The following is an 18,295-nucleotide window of genomic DNA, read 5'->3' on the forward strand; positions in this document are numbered from 1 at the left end:
GTGAAAACAACAGCATAGCAGTGAAAATTGTAATAGTCACCAGGAAAAGTCTTCACAAATGAAAGGATAATTGCTTCAAACAAAAGAAACTGCATGTTTCAAGCATGAAAACATCGTAGCTGTGTATGAAAATAAACAATGGCGGACGTGAGTGAGACTATTCTATTTAGGCGACGGGGGTGAGCAGGGTCACAGAATCAAGATAGTACTGGGAAAATGTGTCATTTTCCTTACGATGCTGTCAAGGGAACTCCAGTTTCCCATTGTTTTAACATCTTTTAATAGTTTCTTTATTATCTAAAAGTAATTTTACCAAGTTAAATGACCAAATATACTCTCTTAACCTTTCTGTATTTGAGTTACACTAGGGTAGGGGCTTATACACGGATGTAATGCATTTTCTAAAATCCTCTGAAATCAGTAGGGGGGGCTTATACACGAGCAGGGGCTTATACTCGGACGAGTACGGTATTGTGTTATCCAGATTACCCAAGGTAAAACAAAATTGTGAAAATATGCTGAAAAGTGAATTACTGTAAATCTGTTAAAAGTGAATCAGCATGCAGTTTGCAAATTTTATGTTACTGAGTAGAATGTATTCGTATGATTTTTAGGGGATAATGTCATCACTCTTTCTATGTCAGTCTGTCTATCTGTCCATCCCTCCATCAGTAGACCAAATTTGTGGAGTTCATAACTGAAATTTTCTACATCAAGTACGACCAATTTAGGTATATAGACAATGTTGATGATTATCTAGAACTGACTTGTATCTCATAAATACAGTTGCACAATAAAAGAAAATTTACTTATGTTTTCTGATAATTTTTAAAAATTTCCATATATACCAGTGCCATTACTTTGATATTTCGTATATATATTTGTAGGGATAGTGTATTTGATATTTATTCAAATTAGCAGAGAATTTGCATATTTGCATTTTTGAGAATTTTTTTGTTATTTCTTTCAAAAGTCTCTTAAGGAATCTCTTGATTTATAGGTTTCAATATTGGGTTTCAGATTCTCTTGGACCACCTTATCACCAGATGATATGTCTGAATAATGATGAAATTTGGATATGTAAATATTTTGGCCCAATTTTGTCATTTTTTGTCTAAATATATTCTCCAAAACTCCTTTCAAAGGTTATTTATAGATTCCTTAGGATGACATAATTTTGATGTGTCAAATTTGCATATGTACATTATTAGGGTAATTTACTCATTTTCAGTCCATATATCATATTTTTTGTTAAATTCTAGTTGTGAAGCTTTCAAATAAGTTTCACAAATCAAAATTAAGACATTAGATTAACTTGAATTGAAAAAACTGCAACCAACTGGCATCATCTGTTCCCATGAAACATTTGATCCGGTGGGGACTATGTCATTATTTATGACTTGTTTTGGTCAAGGAGGCTTTTCTGTACAAGTAATCTGATGTCATCTGGATCAAGTTTTGAACACAGACAGGGGTAGATAGTGTTCAGAAGAAATCGTTTATACAATTGTACTCCTTAACAATGTGTATTGTTGTACAAGGCTAGGGTTATACCGTAGTTTGCCGAGAGACTGAATGTACATGTAAGTCACTTGGATAGGGATAAAGTTTCCAGTTTGTCAATTAGACTATGTTGGAGGGATTTTATTCATTGAGATTGATTAGCAAAACAGTAAATTTCAACATTTAAAAGATCTCAGAGAGAGAACAATAAAAAGGCTTTGTCCTTCTCTGTTTAACTACATCATTAAAAGTACCTTTAATTTCAGTTATAAAAGTTGTTGATGTATACCGTAGAGAGAAGAGACTCTACCGTCCATGTGCATGTATATCAATGAAATAGTGTTTAATAATCAGCCATCATCAGTTTTCTCAAACACATTAAAAGAAGAATTAACCTTCAATAATGGGTCAAGAAGTGCTACAAATGGTCAAACATTTCTATTTATCTTCTGGTTTACACCATGGATGTAAATGTTTTACATCCATGTTTAGACTGACATTAGCAACAGTATACTGTGATACCCTAGCAAGTATTCTCCAGGGAGACATAAATTCATCTACACTGTGAAAACCTACCACACAGAGAAGAAAGAAATTCCCCAGTCTTGATACATGCATGATAACTGTTAGACCGCACCACACTGGTAGACAATTTCTCAGTGTTTGTATTCATAAATACACAGCTAGATCCTATCACAGAAAATTATCCTAGACGTCGGTCTTGGTACACTGTTCCTACCACAGAAAATTCCCCACACGGTGGTCTTGGTAGGTGGACACTGTTAGGCAGTACCACACCAGTAGAAAATTCCTGTCTTGTAACCCCTGGCTGTGTGCCAATTGTTGTACAAAAAAGCCGCCATTAGACCAAACCTACTGATAGAAGGCAAAGTCAAGCATGAATTATGGAAGTATTCCAGTCGATAGGTTTTAGTATTTGCAATGTCAGCTGTACCAGGTCACTTATACTTTGCCCAGAAACATCATTGTAATAAAAGGTGTTTAGATATGTTGTATGACAAATTGATGATTCATGACAGATCAAACTGATAATAATATTACAGTTTAAACTGTGACCCAGATCTTGACATTGAACTCCAAATTGAACATGATTATATACATGTGCAGTACCCCTCTCCCATTAATACGTTGGGCTAAGTTGTATTTGCTTTCCACTTGACACTCTGTGATATACATGAACCTGTACATGTAGATGTTTAACACGTATTTTTAAGAATTATCTCCCTGGAACCTGGATACAAGAGTGACAGCATCTATGCTTTGAAGAATTTCCAAAGGAAAGTGTGCTGCTATTGTCTTCATATTTGCAAGGTCATCTTAGTATTATAACAAAGGCCATCCAGATTTGCAAGTCACTACAAAACAATATTCAATTACACTGCAGAGTTTAAAGTTTCTATGCCTGTTAAGGTCTGAGAGCTTAGTAACTTTGATAAATTTTGGGCTGGCAGCCCTGGAATGTCCCAACTACCACACCACTATGTTCACCAATATGGAAACACAACACCAGCATATACAGCCTAGAACTGTCAGCATCTCTGTATAATGCCTTATGCATTAAGTCACAATTATATTTTGTAAAGCCAGTTTGATGAGGTCACAGGAGGTGGATATTATCAAAATAACATCAAGAATAATGATGTATCTCCATGGTAACATTCTACAGTTTGATAACAAGTTGTATTTTATAGCTCTTATCCTTATTAAATATGCATGTTGCCGTGGCAAGTAGATAAGATAGTACTGCCATGCCAGTTGAAAGACTGAGCATTGATTTAATTGCAGAAACTGGAAGATTTGTGTCACTGTTATATGTGAAGGTGATGACAAATGATGAAAAAGTGTTTGTGAAGTAAAGACAGTTAAACAGAAACAGGGTTAGGCTAATTAGTAGAGATAGATTTAATTCTATTGTTTTGTCTGCTTTGTTCATGGTTTGCATCACTAATTGTACCCATTGTTTTGTTCATTGTTAATTACCTAATCAAACAAGCTAAGTCAGGATTTCATCTGAAAGATGCTCCCTCTCGAGAAACTTGTCTCAAGTATAAAGCAATCAGGAAGTACATCTACATCATTCTCCTGATTCTCTCTCAGTGGCAACTGTCATTAAATTTCTGTTCAGTAAATATGTGCAATAGTGAAATAAACCACACTGCATCTCCAAACAATAGTCAATTAAACCACACTTCATCTCCAAACAAGAATAGAACAATAATATTCCTCTAGTCCATCTGAGTACCCAGTCTGGGCAGTGGTAACAGACCTTGTCAATATCAATGGTATTTTATCAAGTTGCTCAGCTGTTCGACTGCAGTTTCTTCTATGCTGTAAAGATTTCCAAGAGTTTTTCACCTCGCAGAAAATTTGTTTTTATCTCCTTTAACAATATTACTCTACTCCTGTCCCCTTGACGTCAAGGAGAGAGAGGGCGTAAATGTGGCTAAGACTTTGACTCTGTTCACTTACTACTGATGACAAGGCTATTGTAATGTCTGTAGAGTTCTACCAAACAACACAGTGGCATACAATGGAGAACACTCATGCACAAATATTTGTCAGTCTTTATTCAGTAGCAGAGGGAAAAAAGATCCCTTTTTGTCTCTTTGATTGAGGATGTTGTACAAGAGAACGATTTACCGATGTGAAAGTGAACAGTCTAGCATAGCTTTTAGAGCAGCAGTCAACAATGTTTGTCGGCTTACTAGAAATTTGGCTCAGTGCCAGCTTGCAAAGTTCTGAAGTATAGTATAACATGAAATCTTTGACCATTGAAAACTTTTCTTTCATATCACACAGACAGTAATAGATGATATTGCAGTGTTTATCATATTGCAAATATTGTTATATTTCATGTTTGAATTGAAGGAATAATCGAACAACAAAAACTGACTGAAACAATGGCGGATTAAAACAACAATTAATGACAAGTTGAGACCATATCTGTTATCATTGATTTGTGCTCCTGAAATTGAATGAATGTAGGTCGCTTTGATGAACCGCTCTAAAACGATCTTCGCTAATGTTTAATGTGAAGCCGGCATGTAAATTTCTCTAGCACTCATTACAATGTAACAATTCACAAATCAGTCTCAGAGTGTTCGTACTTTATGTCTGTAGATTAAATTTCCTAATGTTGATGTTGTACTATTACCATAAAGTACATTAGCTGGGAGCTTTTTCGTAATGTCTTGTTTTAATTAATGGTATCAAATGAAATGTCTATGTAACATATTATACAAAAAGTTTGAGTACAAAACTAGCATTACAAAACAGGTATTACAAAACAGGTGTTCTAGTTTTCATGAAAGAAAGCAATTTGCAATACTTTATAGACTGGTAGCTTGCAGATATTCCCCATTTTAGCTCATAGGACTCTCATTTTAGTTTCATATAATAATTATATATTCAGTATTTTGTATGTTTTAAGAAAATTCAGCAACGCAAGCAAACATTGGAACTTTGTTTTTGCCATTTCATGATGTAGGTTACTTTTCTGCAACACAAGGATAAGAAACTTCATTCAGTGGTGCAAGTCTGATCCTTAGCTAGCAGTATCTTTCCAGCTCTAGATGGCCATGCAGTATCTTTCCAGCTCTAGATCGCCATGCAGTATAACCAGTTTGTCTGCCTCTAGTTCCAATGAATGTATTCCAAACTTGTTTAACACGATTACATCCAAAGAAAGGATGAATAAGCAACTCTTTATCGTACTTACAGAAGGTGTATAAGCTTGACAGAACTTTTTGTGAGGTCATTTTGTAAAGCAAGGTATTTGTCACTGGTACATTGATGATCTAACTCTGGGCATGTACTAAACTTCTTTTCAACAGAAATTGCAAAGTACACCACAAAAAGCTCAGATCTCTCAACCCTCTAAGGCTTGACTCCCTACACACAGTGTGTAGGGTAATTCAGCTAGAGTACTTCACGCTAAAGTTATGGCCTGAAAGGTTAAACTGATTTACCGTACCTTGCATGTGATTCTCTCATTTTTGCATCAAACCAGTTCAATAATCATTGTACATTTGTGAAGATCACTTATACAATAGATCATGTATCAGTTTTACTTCAACGTGTAGACAATTCAACAACAAACAAAATGAACACCCTAAACTTCAATGGCAAGTTTAATTTTTCTGTTTTCATAAGTGGACCTCATAACATGATGACGTCGTCATTGTTGACAATTGCCCAACTCATCACAATCGTGGAGGTGAACTTTTGGCACAATTCTTAGATCACATGGGAATACAGTATATTTTCACGCCAACTTACTCGCCTGACTTCAACGCAGCTGAGTATGTTTTCGGACACTTAAAGACACTATGTAGCCTAAAAGACCGATATTCAGGCATTTGTTTGAGGACAATAAACAATATGCTATCCTTCGCGCAGTAATGGAAATTACGCCTGGTGATTGCCTCGACTTTTATCGCAAAGTTGGTTATTTGACCATGTAGTTTTTCCTGGGAAATAGGTCATTTTCCTGAGAACGAACCAGGTAACCCTAGAAAGACGGTTGCGGTTTTTCTGTCATTTCATTTTACAGTCTGCAGTATACATGTATATCTTGCTGGAATGATGAATGTTTTCAGTGTGTTTCCAATTAATCGGTCTGTAGAAAAATTCTGCACACGTAATTATTTGTTACAAAAAGGATACAAATTGAATCTTTTGTTTGATTTGTGCGATTGTTTGATGGCGTTTAGTTTGGGTGTTCTGTCTGAAAAAACGTCAGTGAATGCGTTTACTTTGTTGCGCGGCACAACAGAGAGTCCAAGCTGACTCCGTCTTGGCTATAAAAGTGCTTTCATGCACACGTCAGTGTATTGCTTAGCTGACATAAAAACTTAAGAGATGATATTAGGGTATGATACTCATTTGATCTCATTTGTTTGTCAGATTGTCAGAAACAGTATGTAAGTTTTAAGAAGCTACCTGGTCGACATAAAAGCGGACTACCAGATGTTTTCTTCAGATTACCATGAAAGTAAAAAAGACCTTATAAGACTACTAATTTTGTGAGAAAGTCTACTTGGAAAACCACACACACAATGTGTGCACACCCTTTACTGTCTTTACATACTAAATACTTTGTTATATGCTAGAATTCCCCCTACTCTGCTATGCTTGTCAGTGTAGTGACCCAGGGGGCAACTCAATGTCCTTTGTACCTGACTCTTTGTCCAGCCAAGATCCATTGTCATACTTTGTTATGAGGTCAAGCGCTATGTAGGTTTAGAGTTTTTTCCTGTTGCAATTGAAAGAGGTTTATGTTTTTATCACAGGAATTAAATTATGAACTTGACCAAGGCTTTGACATTCATCAAATTAAATTTATGATCAAATAACTTTGCAGTAGTCTATCACCTTTCCTGTCATTTTGACCTGTGACCCTGATCAGTTGGTGTATTGCTGTGAACCCTCAATATATGTGTTTAGCCTCAATATCTGTGTTTAGCCTCAATATCTGTGTTAAGTACAAAAATGATATATTGAATTATTATTGTTCTCGTAGACTTTAGTCTTGTTGCCTTAAGTTCAGTTTAAGGTAGAATGCCTTGGGACAAAAATTTGAACTTTCAAAAATTTACAATATTTTTCTGATCTACCACTTTTGTGGACTCACCCTCAAGCTCTCAGAGTAAATGAAATATCTACCATTTATTGGCAGTAATGGATGACAGCCACTTTGAATTTCAAATATTAGCAATTTTGTTTATAAATCTAATTTGTTTTTCTGGCTACCAACATTTGCAATGTGTCCCCTGATTATTTTTGTTGTTGAGTTGGAAAGGGAATGGTTGAAGTTTTCACCGAGGAAAGTTTGAGCAAAAGTTTTTGTTCTTTCACTTTCAAAGTCCAATTGCTACTGTAAATAATATTATGAAAAAGCACAACAATAAGGCATTGAGTTCTGTGAAAAGAATCATAGAAAGCATATCATAACTTATGTCTATGCAGGAAAAACAAATCATGCAACTATACACAACCTACAAAATATTGATTATTATATTTATGTCCTCTTTATACTGAAGATGAAATAGCATTTAAGAAAATATTATGTCTTGTTACAGATATTTCAAGATCTTGGGACAGAGGTGCTGGATGCTGCATTTGAAGGCTATAATGCGTGTGTGTTTGCATACGGTCAGACGGGTTCTGGCAAGTCTTACACTATGATGGGAAAGCAGGTAAGATCAAAGAATTTGTGCTCAGGTAAATGAGATGTGTGGTCTGGCGAAATTTGTAAGTGGTTGAACTCTAGCTCTAGAAATAAAACATCACACATTTGACCATATTGCCACCGAAATAAAGGCATCTCCTACAAGAACAGAAAATTTGGAGATTGTGACACAAGAGTGCCTGTTTGACATGCAAACACAGATGTGAATAAATAACAGTAAACAGGAGCTGATGTCACCTTTTGTATTTGGGTTTATTTTTATAGTGACTTGTAAAGTCATTTTAATGTACATGGTATGTATGAAATACCTAGGCTACATGTACATGTACGTGCAAACATGTCTTTATGAAAGTTAGTTTTATTGACACTGTAGTTCCTTATCCAAGTACATCTGCCAGAGGTCAGAGGTCAAAAGTATTCGCTGATCCTACTGTTATCAAGACAACCTGTGGCATAGATCAATGTCATGGTTATCTCTAAGGGCTGTTTGGTGTTTGAGGTGTTTGTGGCAACAAGTGTTCCATATCTCAGTTCTGAATCAAGGAGACTGTCATTTCAAGTGGTTTTGGATCGATATTAGATGATTAAAACATTAACAGAAAAATATCAAGCAAGTCATGTTTTGCAAATTAATAATCATTTTAACTACAAAGCTGCCATTTGACATTACAGTGTATCTTGGTAATTTTTGTGCAGTGTGGCAGGTGTTTTGAGTTTCTGAACAGTGATGAAGTCATCAATGTTCAAAATAACATCTGAATGCATGCTATGTATGTGTTTGTAAATGCTTCTAGAAATAGTGATAGATTGTTGTGTACCAGATATTATGTCATCTCAATGTACTTATCTTACATCACTGACATACAAATGAATTCTGGATGATATGACATCCTGTACTGTGTCAGCATCATATTATTACAAAAATACTGTGAGCAGATATCTTTAAACTGATGACAAAGCATATTTTAAGTGCAGAATGAAGTAAATTGCTCCCAAATAAAAACAAGACATAACCAAAAAAACAGTAGTTTTGACCAATGATGACCACATACATCACATAAATGAAGAAGACAGGCAAGTTATTGACATTTCTTAGCAAAAGTATGGAGAGAATGTTCTGCTGAATGAAGACCTCAGCAGAAAAACAGCAGGCATGTCTTCAAGACTTGCATGTAATGAAATAGTCATGCTGCAGAACAGTTTCAACTTTCATGCCATTACCACTTTGCTATCCATTCTTGATTCCATGATCTTGAAAACATGGACAGTTGCACTAGTAAACAGTGTTATGGATACTTGCAGTCTGCTATTTGAGATCAATGTTCAGATTCTGACTGGAACATTTATCATGAATTCTGAGTTTCTGTAAATTATCTGTTTCATCTCTGGAATGTGGAGGTTTCTGCTCACAATTTAAAAGCATATAGTTGGTGTCTTTCTATTTCATTTCTTAAACCATGACATTTTCAGATGGAGCTTGGCTTGATTCCCAGAATATGTGAAGGACTTTGCAGCCGAGTGGACGACTTTCTTGAAGAAGGTATCACTTTCAAGATTGAAGTCAGGTAATCTAATTCTCTCTTTGACCTTGACCTCTCAGTGACTTCTCTGTCGATTTATTAGTAATTATCAGAACAATCAACATCATGCAGTTGCTATACATATTTCATGTATGTCTTAAAGCAATGCACCAAATTTGAAATGCTTGTTTCTTGTCATATGTTACAATGTACAGGTATTCTACAGTGACCATTCACATTTCAAATTTTGACAAGTTCATTGTTGTTGGACAGAAACTGCCTTCTTGTTTAGAAGAGTGAGCAAATGCACATTATTTGGTTCTGTGAATGTAACCCAAGTCGTTTGTGTCTATGTTTTAAGCATGCCAATTGAATAAACTACAGTTTACTCATACTTGAATTTACAATCAATATCACAACTGCACCTTTCAATCAATACCATGCATGTTTTGTTTTTTCAGCTACCTTGAAATTTACAATGAAAGAGTACGTGATCTGCTCCACGCTCACAAGAAACACACGTACACTCTTAAAGTCAGAGAACATCCCTTGGAGGGGCCGTATGTACAAGGTAGGATGGTGAAATGTTTTTGCAAGTACAATACACATGTATCATGGTGTTGAGTGAGTGATATTTCAGAGTGCAAGTGATATTTGACAGTGGAAGACTGGATAGTTTGATAAATTGCATGACAGATCACTAGCAAACATAGATGAACTTTACTAGTCTTGTTGCCCAGATACCATGAACAAGGGGAGTACACATTTGAAACAGTAGTCAGAGCATGACCTAGATTCAGTGCACTGTTGGAGTCACACAATTAGATAAGAAATCCCTAGCTAAACAAGAAGCCCTTTATAATCAAATTTAATGAGCGCTTGCTGGCATCAGAAACAGTGTTGGTAAATATTATGTGAAAATACAGTTTACATGTGTATATACACACTGATGACAATGGCTATGCTTTTGGATAATGTGATTCTATTCCTAGTGTTTCTTGACTGATAACTCACCATTCCTTGACCAATAACTCACCATTCTTTGACCGATAATTCACCATTCCTTGACCGATAACTCACCATTCCTTGACTGATAACTCACCATTCTTTGACCGATAATTCACCATTCCTTGACCGATAACTCACCATTCTTTGACCGATAACTCACCATTCCTTGACTGATAACTCACCATTCCTTGACCAATAACTCACCATTCTTTGACCGATAACGCACCATTCCTTGACCAATAACTCACCATTCCTTGACAATAACTCACCATTCTTTGACCGATAATTCACCATTCTTTGACCGATAATTCACCATTCTTTGACCGATAACTCACCATTTCTTGACCGATAACTCACCATTTCTTGACTGATAACTCACAGGTGAAGAAAGTAAAAAGATTAGCGGTTTTGTTCAGGTTGCATATTAAAAACTCACCAAGAGGTGCCATTAAAAGATGAAAGGACTTTGAAGTTAGTTATATTTGTTATAAAGTTTGATCGCCCGGGTAGATAAAAGTTGATGGTCACAGTTAGACTACTACGTATGTAAGCGATGGAGTGTTAGCAACAATACAGTGAGAATAAAAGTTTAATTAAAATGCTGAACCTTAATGGGATTGCTGTTCTTTGCATTCTGCTCTTCAACTAAATTGCAACTGATGGAAATAGCCTTGAAGTGTCCTATTGCAAAACTTTACACCATAAATTGTTATCTTTGAAATGATTCTGTGAAACTTGCCTTTACTTTCACACAAAATGAATAATTCAGGAAGTAGAAAAAGAACTTTTCGTCACTTCTTCTCTCTTTAATTAATCTTTTGTTTCATTTCCTTAGAACTCTTAGGACTTGAATGAGTTTTATCTCACATAGCTGTATTCAGCTCACAACATTATGAAAGTTGAATTCCAAAAGAAACCAAAAGTAAATGTCAGTATTCTTTATGAGTTTTTGAAACCTTCAGGATGTGAAACTGCAAAAACGAATTACTAAGTTATGAGTCCCATGGATGAGTTTGGAGTTGAGAGGGAAACTAATGGATTGTGCTTGATGCAAGTATCAGTGATTGTCATTTCCTCTGGTTTGTTACCATGGCAATGAGCAAGCATGTATGCTTCTGATAGCAGTTTAACATATTGTAAAATACAATTTTCAGTATGTTCCATTTCCTGAATTCACATACGATAATATCAATTTGTTCTAACTTCCGCTTGACTGTCTTTGGTCTGTGTAATGCCTCAGTTACTAAAGTGACATACATTTATGATGCATTTTCTAGATAATGATGCCATTTCACTTCCTGGTTCTATTAATTAGTCATTCACCACAACTCAAGAACAGTTCAAATAATTTGCAAATGTCTAGATATTTAACTGGTAATTGTACAGTCATGACAACAATTACCGGTAGTTGTACGATTTTCTTTCTGTGACTACATCAGTAGAACTGCAGTGATTTTGTGAAGTTTAGTGATATTTCTTGTTTGCTTTCTTGCAGACTTATCCTGGCATACAGTGTCTGACTTAGCTGCAGTTCAAATGTTGATAGACAAAGGCAATGCTAACAGGACAACAGCAGCAACACACATGCATGATGCCAGTAGCAGATCACATGCCATATTTACATTAAACTTTACTCAGGTGAGAGGGGGGGGGAGAGGGAGGGAGGGAGAGAGAGAGAGAGAGAGAGAGAGAGAGAGAGAGAGAGAGAGAGAGAGAGAGAGAGAGAGAGATCAGAGTTTTGTTCATAGAAATGAAATTGATAATAACACGAATAGTAAGGTCATTAATTATACCCCATTATTAGAATGTGAGTCTGTGTGTTTTTGAATATTGAGCTAAATTTAAAGATACCAGGTTTTTTTGTCAAACATTGTAAAGCATGGCATACACCTCAGGGATAGATACCCTTCTTTTCTGGTGTATTGCTCGTTGGGACTCAATTATGAAGATCTTGGAGTAAGCAAAGTTTTCACTTTCATAGTTTTGTGAAAACGTGTAAACATTTTAATTTTTCTCCAGAGAATTAATACAAGGATGGTGGCCATTTTGAATGTCAAGTATACTGCTGTTTTATTGGGACACCATGGGAGCATACAATATATCCAGATTAACTGATTGTCCTGACTAGGCAATGGTTGAGAAATGTTGGCCCACATACCCTGGCACTCACACATTCATATCATTTTTGTGAACTAGCTTTACAGAAACACTGATTTGGTAAGAGTTTGGCTGAAACTTTTCATTGAGGAAAGGTTTAGCAAAAGTTTAAGTCTTTCACGTTCGAGGTGCGTACTACAAGAGAAGCCAGGATTCTCAAAACACACAAAATTCCAGAGGTTTTGTGAACTTAGTCTTATTAATTTCGTTGAGCCTGAAATCTGTTCACAACTCTTTAACATGCCTTTAGTATCTATTCAAAGCCCTTCTACAAATATTACAGTAATTTGTATCAATGTCTGTCTAAAGTGTGAAGGTAATTCTCTCTTATTCAACTTAAAATTTCAGAAATGTCAAGATTGGTCTCTCTGTTAATGCTTGCATCTTATGATCTTAATGGAAATGAATTTACCTCTTACTTTCTGAATTAATTGATTGCAAAAAAGTAAAGCCTTGTCATGTCAGTAGTTGGTGTACCATTGACAGCATTGTCTATAACTCACCATTGTATAGGTCAATGACCTTTGGAATCACTGTCTGTTGTCACAGAATGGAACAAGAGAAATCTGGTCTATGGATGTACATGTATTTGTTGTTGAGAAATCTGGTCTTTGTCATTAAAAAATCTGATCTATTGATGTATATGTCATTGAGAAATTTGGTCTATTGATGTATTTGTCATTGAGCAATCTGGTCTATTGATGTATTTATTGTTGAGAAAGAGCTGAAGTGTCCGCCATTTCTCTGCAGCAGTGAAGGACTATCTTGACAGTTTTGGTCAAATGTGTAGTGAGAGTTTAGACCTTTTGATGTGTTTAGTGATCACATGATTAGATTGTAATTATCAAATGTTTTATGTCCCTCAATTATTTTGGTCATGTGAGAATTGACAACTGGAGAAATTTTATGTTGTCTGTACTTGCTTCCACACAGTGGTTCAAAGTTTTTGAAGTGTCATATTGTTTCTTGTGCGCACTGTCATGAAAATGTTAACTCATTCAATTTAAGTTATTGTTGATCAAAGTGGTCTTTCATTGTCTGAGGAACAGAATGATTTCATGCAGAAAGCAGGCCAAGGAGTAGCTTTTAGCAAGTGTTGTGATGTCACAATGACATCAAACTACCCTCCAGGATTTCGGAGGGAATATACCCAGTACTTGAAAAGAATCATAGATTACACACCCCAGTAACCAAACCCTGAAGTACATGTAACCTTCTGCTTCTAGCAGCGTTGTCATTCATAATCAATAGAAGTGGGTTTTGTTGTTGCCCAGTTAGAACTATCAGGGGTTGTTGAAATGATGGTCTGTTTACAATAATCAATTGGCCGAGGATGTACATAATTAATATTGTAACAAAGTTTGTCTTTCCGCATGTATTTAATTCTTGGTTTCATCTTCTTCTTCAGGCCAAACTTGAAGACAATCTGCCAAGTGAAATAGTTAGTAAGATAAACTTAGTAGACTTAGCCGGCTGGTAAGTGGTCTTGAAGTAAGAATTCTGCCATTTTAACAAATTTTCAAGAAAAATGAGAATTCTCTAAATATTTTCACTCTTTACCTGAAATATGAAGTGAATATATTTGAGTTCATTGATATTTCCTCAGAGTCTAAAGTATGGTTATAATTGCCATGCTTTTATGATTTCAATTTCTGTTCATATTCATATCATCGCCATTTGAATCCAAATACTGGTGTTTTAATCTATTCAGAGGCTTTATCCTGTGTTATTGAAAAGTTTACAAACAACAAAATTTGCAACACACAAACAAACCATTAATGGTAGAGTTTTAAGATATGAACATGGTGGCTAAGGATGTGCAACTTTTTTCTCACAGAATAAATGTATATGAAGGTTTCTATATTTCTCATGGCATATTGATCCGTCAAATCTAAAAATCAAAATCCAATATTAAATCTGTCATAGTAATTTCTATTTTTGTCAATGTATTGAGCTCCTTGTATTTGTGCTTTTTATAACTTTATTTTGATTATTAAAAGAAATTGCCAATATCTTCAAAAAGAGTGTAAGTTCTCCGTACATATCAAATTCATTATTCACCCGTAATGCGAAGATTAAATTCTCGATCACATCATTACAACAAGTGAAACAATGCTTTTAGGAAATTGATGTCTCTATATGTTGCCGTAACGATTAAAGTGTCAGATTTCATTGTGAAGTCACTGGATGTGATTCAATATGAAACCAGTGACCTTTAACTCAATCAGGTCACCAATTAAGAAAGTTGAAATGAATGTCATCCCTGATATGTGTGTAGCTATTTTTAATATGCCATTTGCTTTTTGTCTCAATCACAGTGAGAGAGCTGATCCCAGGTACAGCAGGGGAAGACTTTTGGAAGGTGCTAGTATTAATAAATCGCTTGTTACACTTGGAAACGTCATTTCTGCATTAGGTAGGTGAAACCAAGTAACGAACGTGTCACAGTTTTCAGTGACATTTGAAGTTGTCTGGAATCTTTAGAAAACATTGCAGAGATAAAATTGGCGCTTCAGGTCAAGGGGTGGGTCGTAGTTCAGCCAAAGGACCTTCACTCGATTTGATGACTCAGTATTAACTTTCAAAACTTCAGAAAATTGACATGAAACGAATACCAGAGTGTATTGATGCACATGTGTAAGTCATGAGTCATCGATGAAAGTAATCAGAGCGTAAGGTTTTAGTTTCTTTCTTGGATTCATGTTGCATCAACAAAAAAGTTAATATGCAACATCCGTTTGAAAATCAATTCGAGAGAAGACAGTATGATTGCACAGAATTTGCTGTTGATTTCAATGTCTTTCAATCAAATAAAACAGACCAACAAAAAGTGGAAATTACATAAAGTGATGTTTTTCTACTGCAATCATAAATTCATAGCGTAACCATCATATTTCATATGCATGCATAATAACCCTAGCTATTAATAACCATGATTTGAACTCGCAAGACACTATGGCAAGACAGTGACTGAATGCATACCATGACCAACTCAGTATGCAAATCACGTAACATCATTAAACATGTATCTGTTTCTACTTAACTGATAATTCCAAGTCAGTTGACAAAACTAATACAATACTCATCCACTTGAGCTGTCTTGATTTCAAATTCAGACAAGATTGCTGTTTTTATTCCTCCTTTTGTAAAAGATCTCAAGTCACTTCAAATCCTGTCAAATTCCCCCTGACTTAGTAACCAGATCTTTCTCTCTCTCTCTCTCTATGTTCCCTTACAATTCCCTTGTTTCTATTATAAACCTCCATACTATGCACCATCACCATCACAACCAGGAGAGAGTGATTGGTTAGGTAAGCCTTGATGTTTTTCCCAGCTGTCAGTTCGTCCGTACTGCACCGCTGCTGTGTTGCAGTATCGATAAAAGGGGATATGCCTAGCTAGATGGACCAATAATGGTGGCCAGTGGTGCAATTTGTTTCCTAAATGTTGCGTATTTTTGTCTGGTTTTGTATTTCAGCGATTTGTCACCCTTTTGTTCGAAATGTTTATGTTTTGCAATTTTTCTTTGACTTTCCACGTCCATTCTTTCTGTCATGTCTCTTTGTTTGTTATATTGTGCTTGTCATCAACAATCTCTGTATGCATATTGTATCGCTTGCCAGCATCTTGCGATGCACTCCCTAGTGTTAACTGCATGCTGGTAGGCCAATAATCTGTCACAAATATTGTTATGGTAAAAGCATGCATTTACGTAGAAGAAAGCTGTCCTGTAGAGGGAGCCTTGCAGTTTCCTGACATACAAACTTCATAAATTATAAATACTTTGCAATACATGTTTTGAAAACTGCTAATAGTCGTGATGTTTTATAAAGGGGAAACGGTCATTTTACAGCAGTATTTGTCAGGCCATTTTCATGACCCTGTATGACCTTAGATCCTGGTATTTTGGTAGGATGCACACTTGAAAGTTCAACATTCTGCTGCTAGAAATTGCAATCTTTTGCCTAAAACATTAAAATCACAGTGGCATTTCAGTACATAATTTAGTGAACATGTTGGCAAATACAGTGTATTTGATGAAACCATGTGATTCATCTCCACAAAATACTGTGATGTAATGTCATTTAGCGCCATCTTGTCATGAAAATGGCCATTTATCCAGCTCTACATGTTCTAAAGTTTAATTTAATGATGCCTTTTGTAAAAGGTATTATTTTGTAATTTCATGAAGATATTGACAGCTGTTAAATGTTTCTGTGTATTCTGTTCATTATAGTATTTGTGTCAAGTTCAGTATTTTCAATGCTGAACTTAGACATCCAACTTAGGAGCTAATTGGCTCACAGTACTTCTGCACTGTCACCATAGCGATACATGACCCAGAGGTCATTTTGCAGCTGCAACATTTACAAAGTTCATTGCAACATATTTTGTTCTATTTGTACATACATGTAGGAAAACAATACTTACTGAAATCAGATGGAAGATATGATACAAAATAGATTTTAAATGCAGTAAAAAAGTTTAAAATTATCATAATATTGGCAATACAACAATCACTGCTTCAGTTATGATTTCGAAGTAAAACTTATAAAATTGCAGGGTATATTGTTTTTAATATAAATATTGATTGAAATGAGTGAATAACTGGAGTATTTTTACACAATAAATACAAGTCTACATTTGTACTGCTAATCATATACAATAATTATCTTGATCGATATCTGACATTCATTTTTTCCATAATTTTCCAGCTGAGAACAGTCTTTCCACGTCAACAAGTGTTGAAAGTTTTTCAAGCATAGGTGGTAGTGATGAGGACAGCAGTCCACGGAGTTTAAGTGGGCGTCGGAAACATACCTACATCCCATACCGCAACTCAGTGTTAACATGGCTCCTTAAAGACAGCTTAGGTGGAAATGCCAAGACAATCATGGTGGCAAGTATGTACATGGTATCTTGCTTTCTTTAAAATTGTGAAATTCTCACAAGCTGTTACATAAACTTCTGATAGAATTACCAAAGCAAACGATTAAGGATGTACGATCGGTAAAATTAAAAGTAATGTCATTTCTCTAAATTGTCGATTTTTGGATTCTCCTTGGTAAGTATTATCAAAATGTGTGATAAAATGTAGGGATCACCGCGCTCGTTTTTGAGATACATGACTATGAATTTTGCCATTTAGGAGAGAAAGTGCTGAGTCAGCATTTTTTCACCAATGCATTTTCTATGGACGAAATAATTCAATGCTGTTTATCTCAAAAGTTCGCGCGGCGACCATATCATTTTATTTGATCACTATTATTTATTTCTCTAGACCAAGCTTTGTGCAAATTTTCATGAAAATGACAATAGTAGAAATTGATTTTCCAGCAAATTTCAATGTAATCCTATGGGAAGTGACAAATTCCATGCGCGCCTACCGCTCGTACATCCTTAAAACAAACAGCAAGAAACCAAATTTAAAACACCATTACCTCTGTTACCAAAACCTTGGCAAAACATTTAAAGAAATTTAAGTTAGTATAAGGTATAGAAATATTGTAATTTTGACATTATTATTAACTTCCAAAACAATGATTTAACATTTGTAAAAGATTTCTGAATTGCATATAAGATTTATGACAACAGAATTCTGCCTGCTTGACAGTTGTTATGCCAACTGATGACTGACCCACTTAGTGTTGAAAGAATTTGTTTACTTGTACTTGGTTTTTCTGTGTTGAAAAAAATTACTAGAATTTCCTTACTGCTTCTTTGGTAAGTCTTTTCTTTTAGTTAGCTATCACATTGGTGATTTCTGATTTGTGTGAATTAATATTCTGTTTTGAAGGTTATTGCTGTCTCCACTGATATAGAAAATTTAGCACTTATACTGTATTGTACAAAGCTAAGGGTAACACATTTGTAAGGAGAGAATGTGTCACCAAGT

At 35.3% G+C, this 18,295-nt stretch overlaps 1 protein-coding gene across 3 annotated transcripts in view; it reads left to right on the forward strand.

Moving 5' to 3' along the window:
• The window catches only part of LOC139148901 (uncharacterized), an 84,801-nt gene that overhangs the window by 35,705 nt on the left and 30,801 nt on the right, over positions 1 to 18,295 (forward strand). For all 3 annotated transcript variants that reach the window (XM_070720348.1, XM_070720349.1, XM_070720350.1), the window contains exons 4-10: positions 7,605 to 7,721; positions 9,185 to 9,279; positions 9,696 to 9,805; positions 11,738 to 11,880; positions 13,808 to 13,875; positions 14,718 to 14,815; positions 17,115 to 17,303. In XM_070720348.1, coding sequence (XP_070576449.1) covers positions 7,605 to 7,721; positions 9,185 to 9,279; positions 9,696 to 9,805; positions 11,738 to 11,880; positions 13,808 to 13,875; positions 14,718 to 14,815; positions 17,115 to 17,303 — 820 coding nt within the window. The remainder of the gene's footprint in view (positions 1 to 7,604; positions 7,722 to 9,184; positions 9,280 to 9,695; positions 9,806 to 11,737; positions 11,881 to 13,807; positions 13,876 to 14,717; positions 14,816 to 17,114; positions 17,304 to 18,295) is intronic.

The sequence above is a fragment of the Ptychodera flava genome, chromosome 14 (assembly GCF_041260155.1).
Source record: "Ptychodera flava strain L36383 chromosome 14, AS_Pfla_20210202, whole genome shotgun sequence".
Lineage (NCBI taxonomy): Eukaryota > Metazoa > Hemichordata > Enteropneusta > Ptychoderidae > Ptychodera > Ptychodera flava.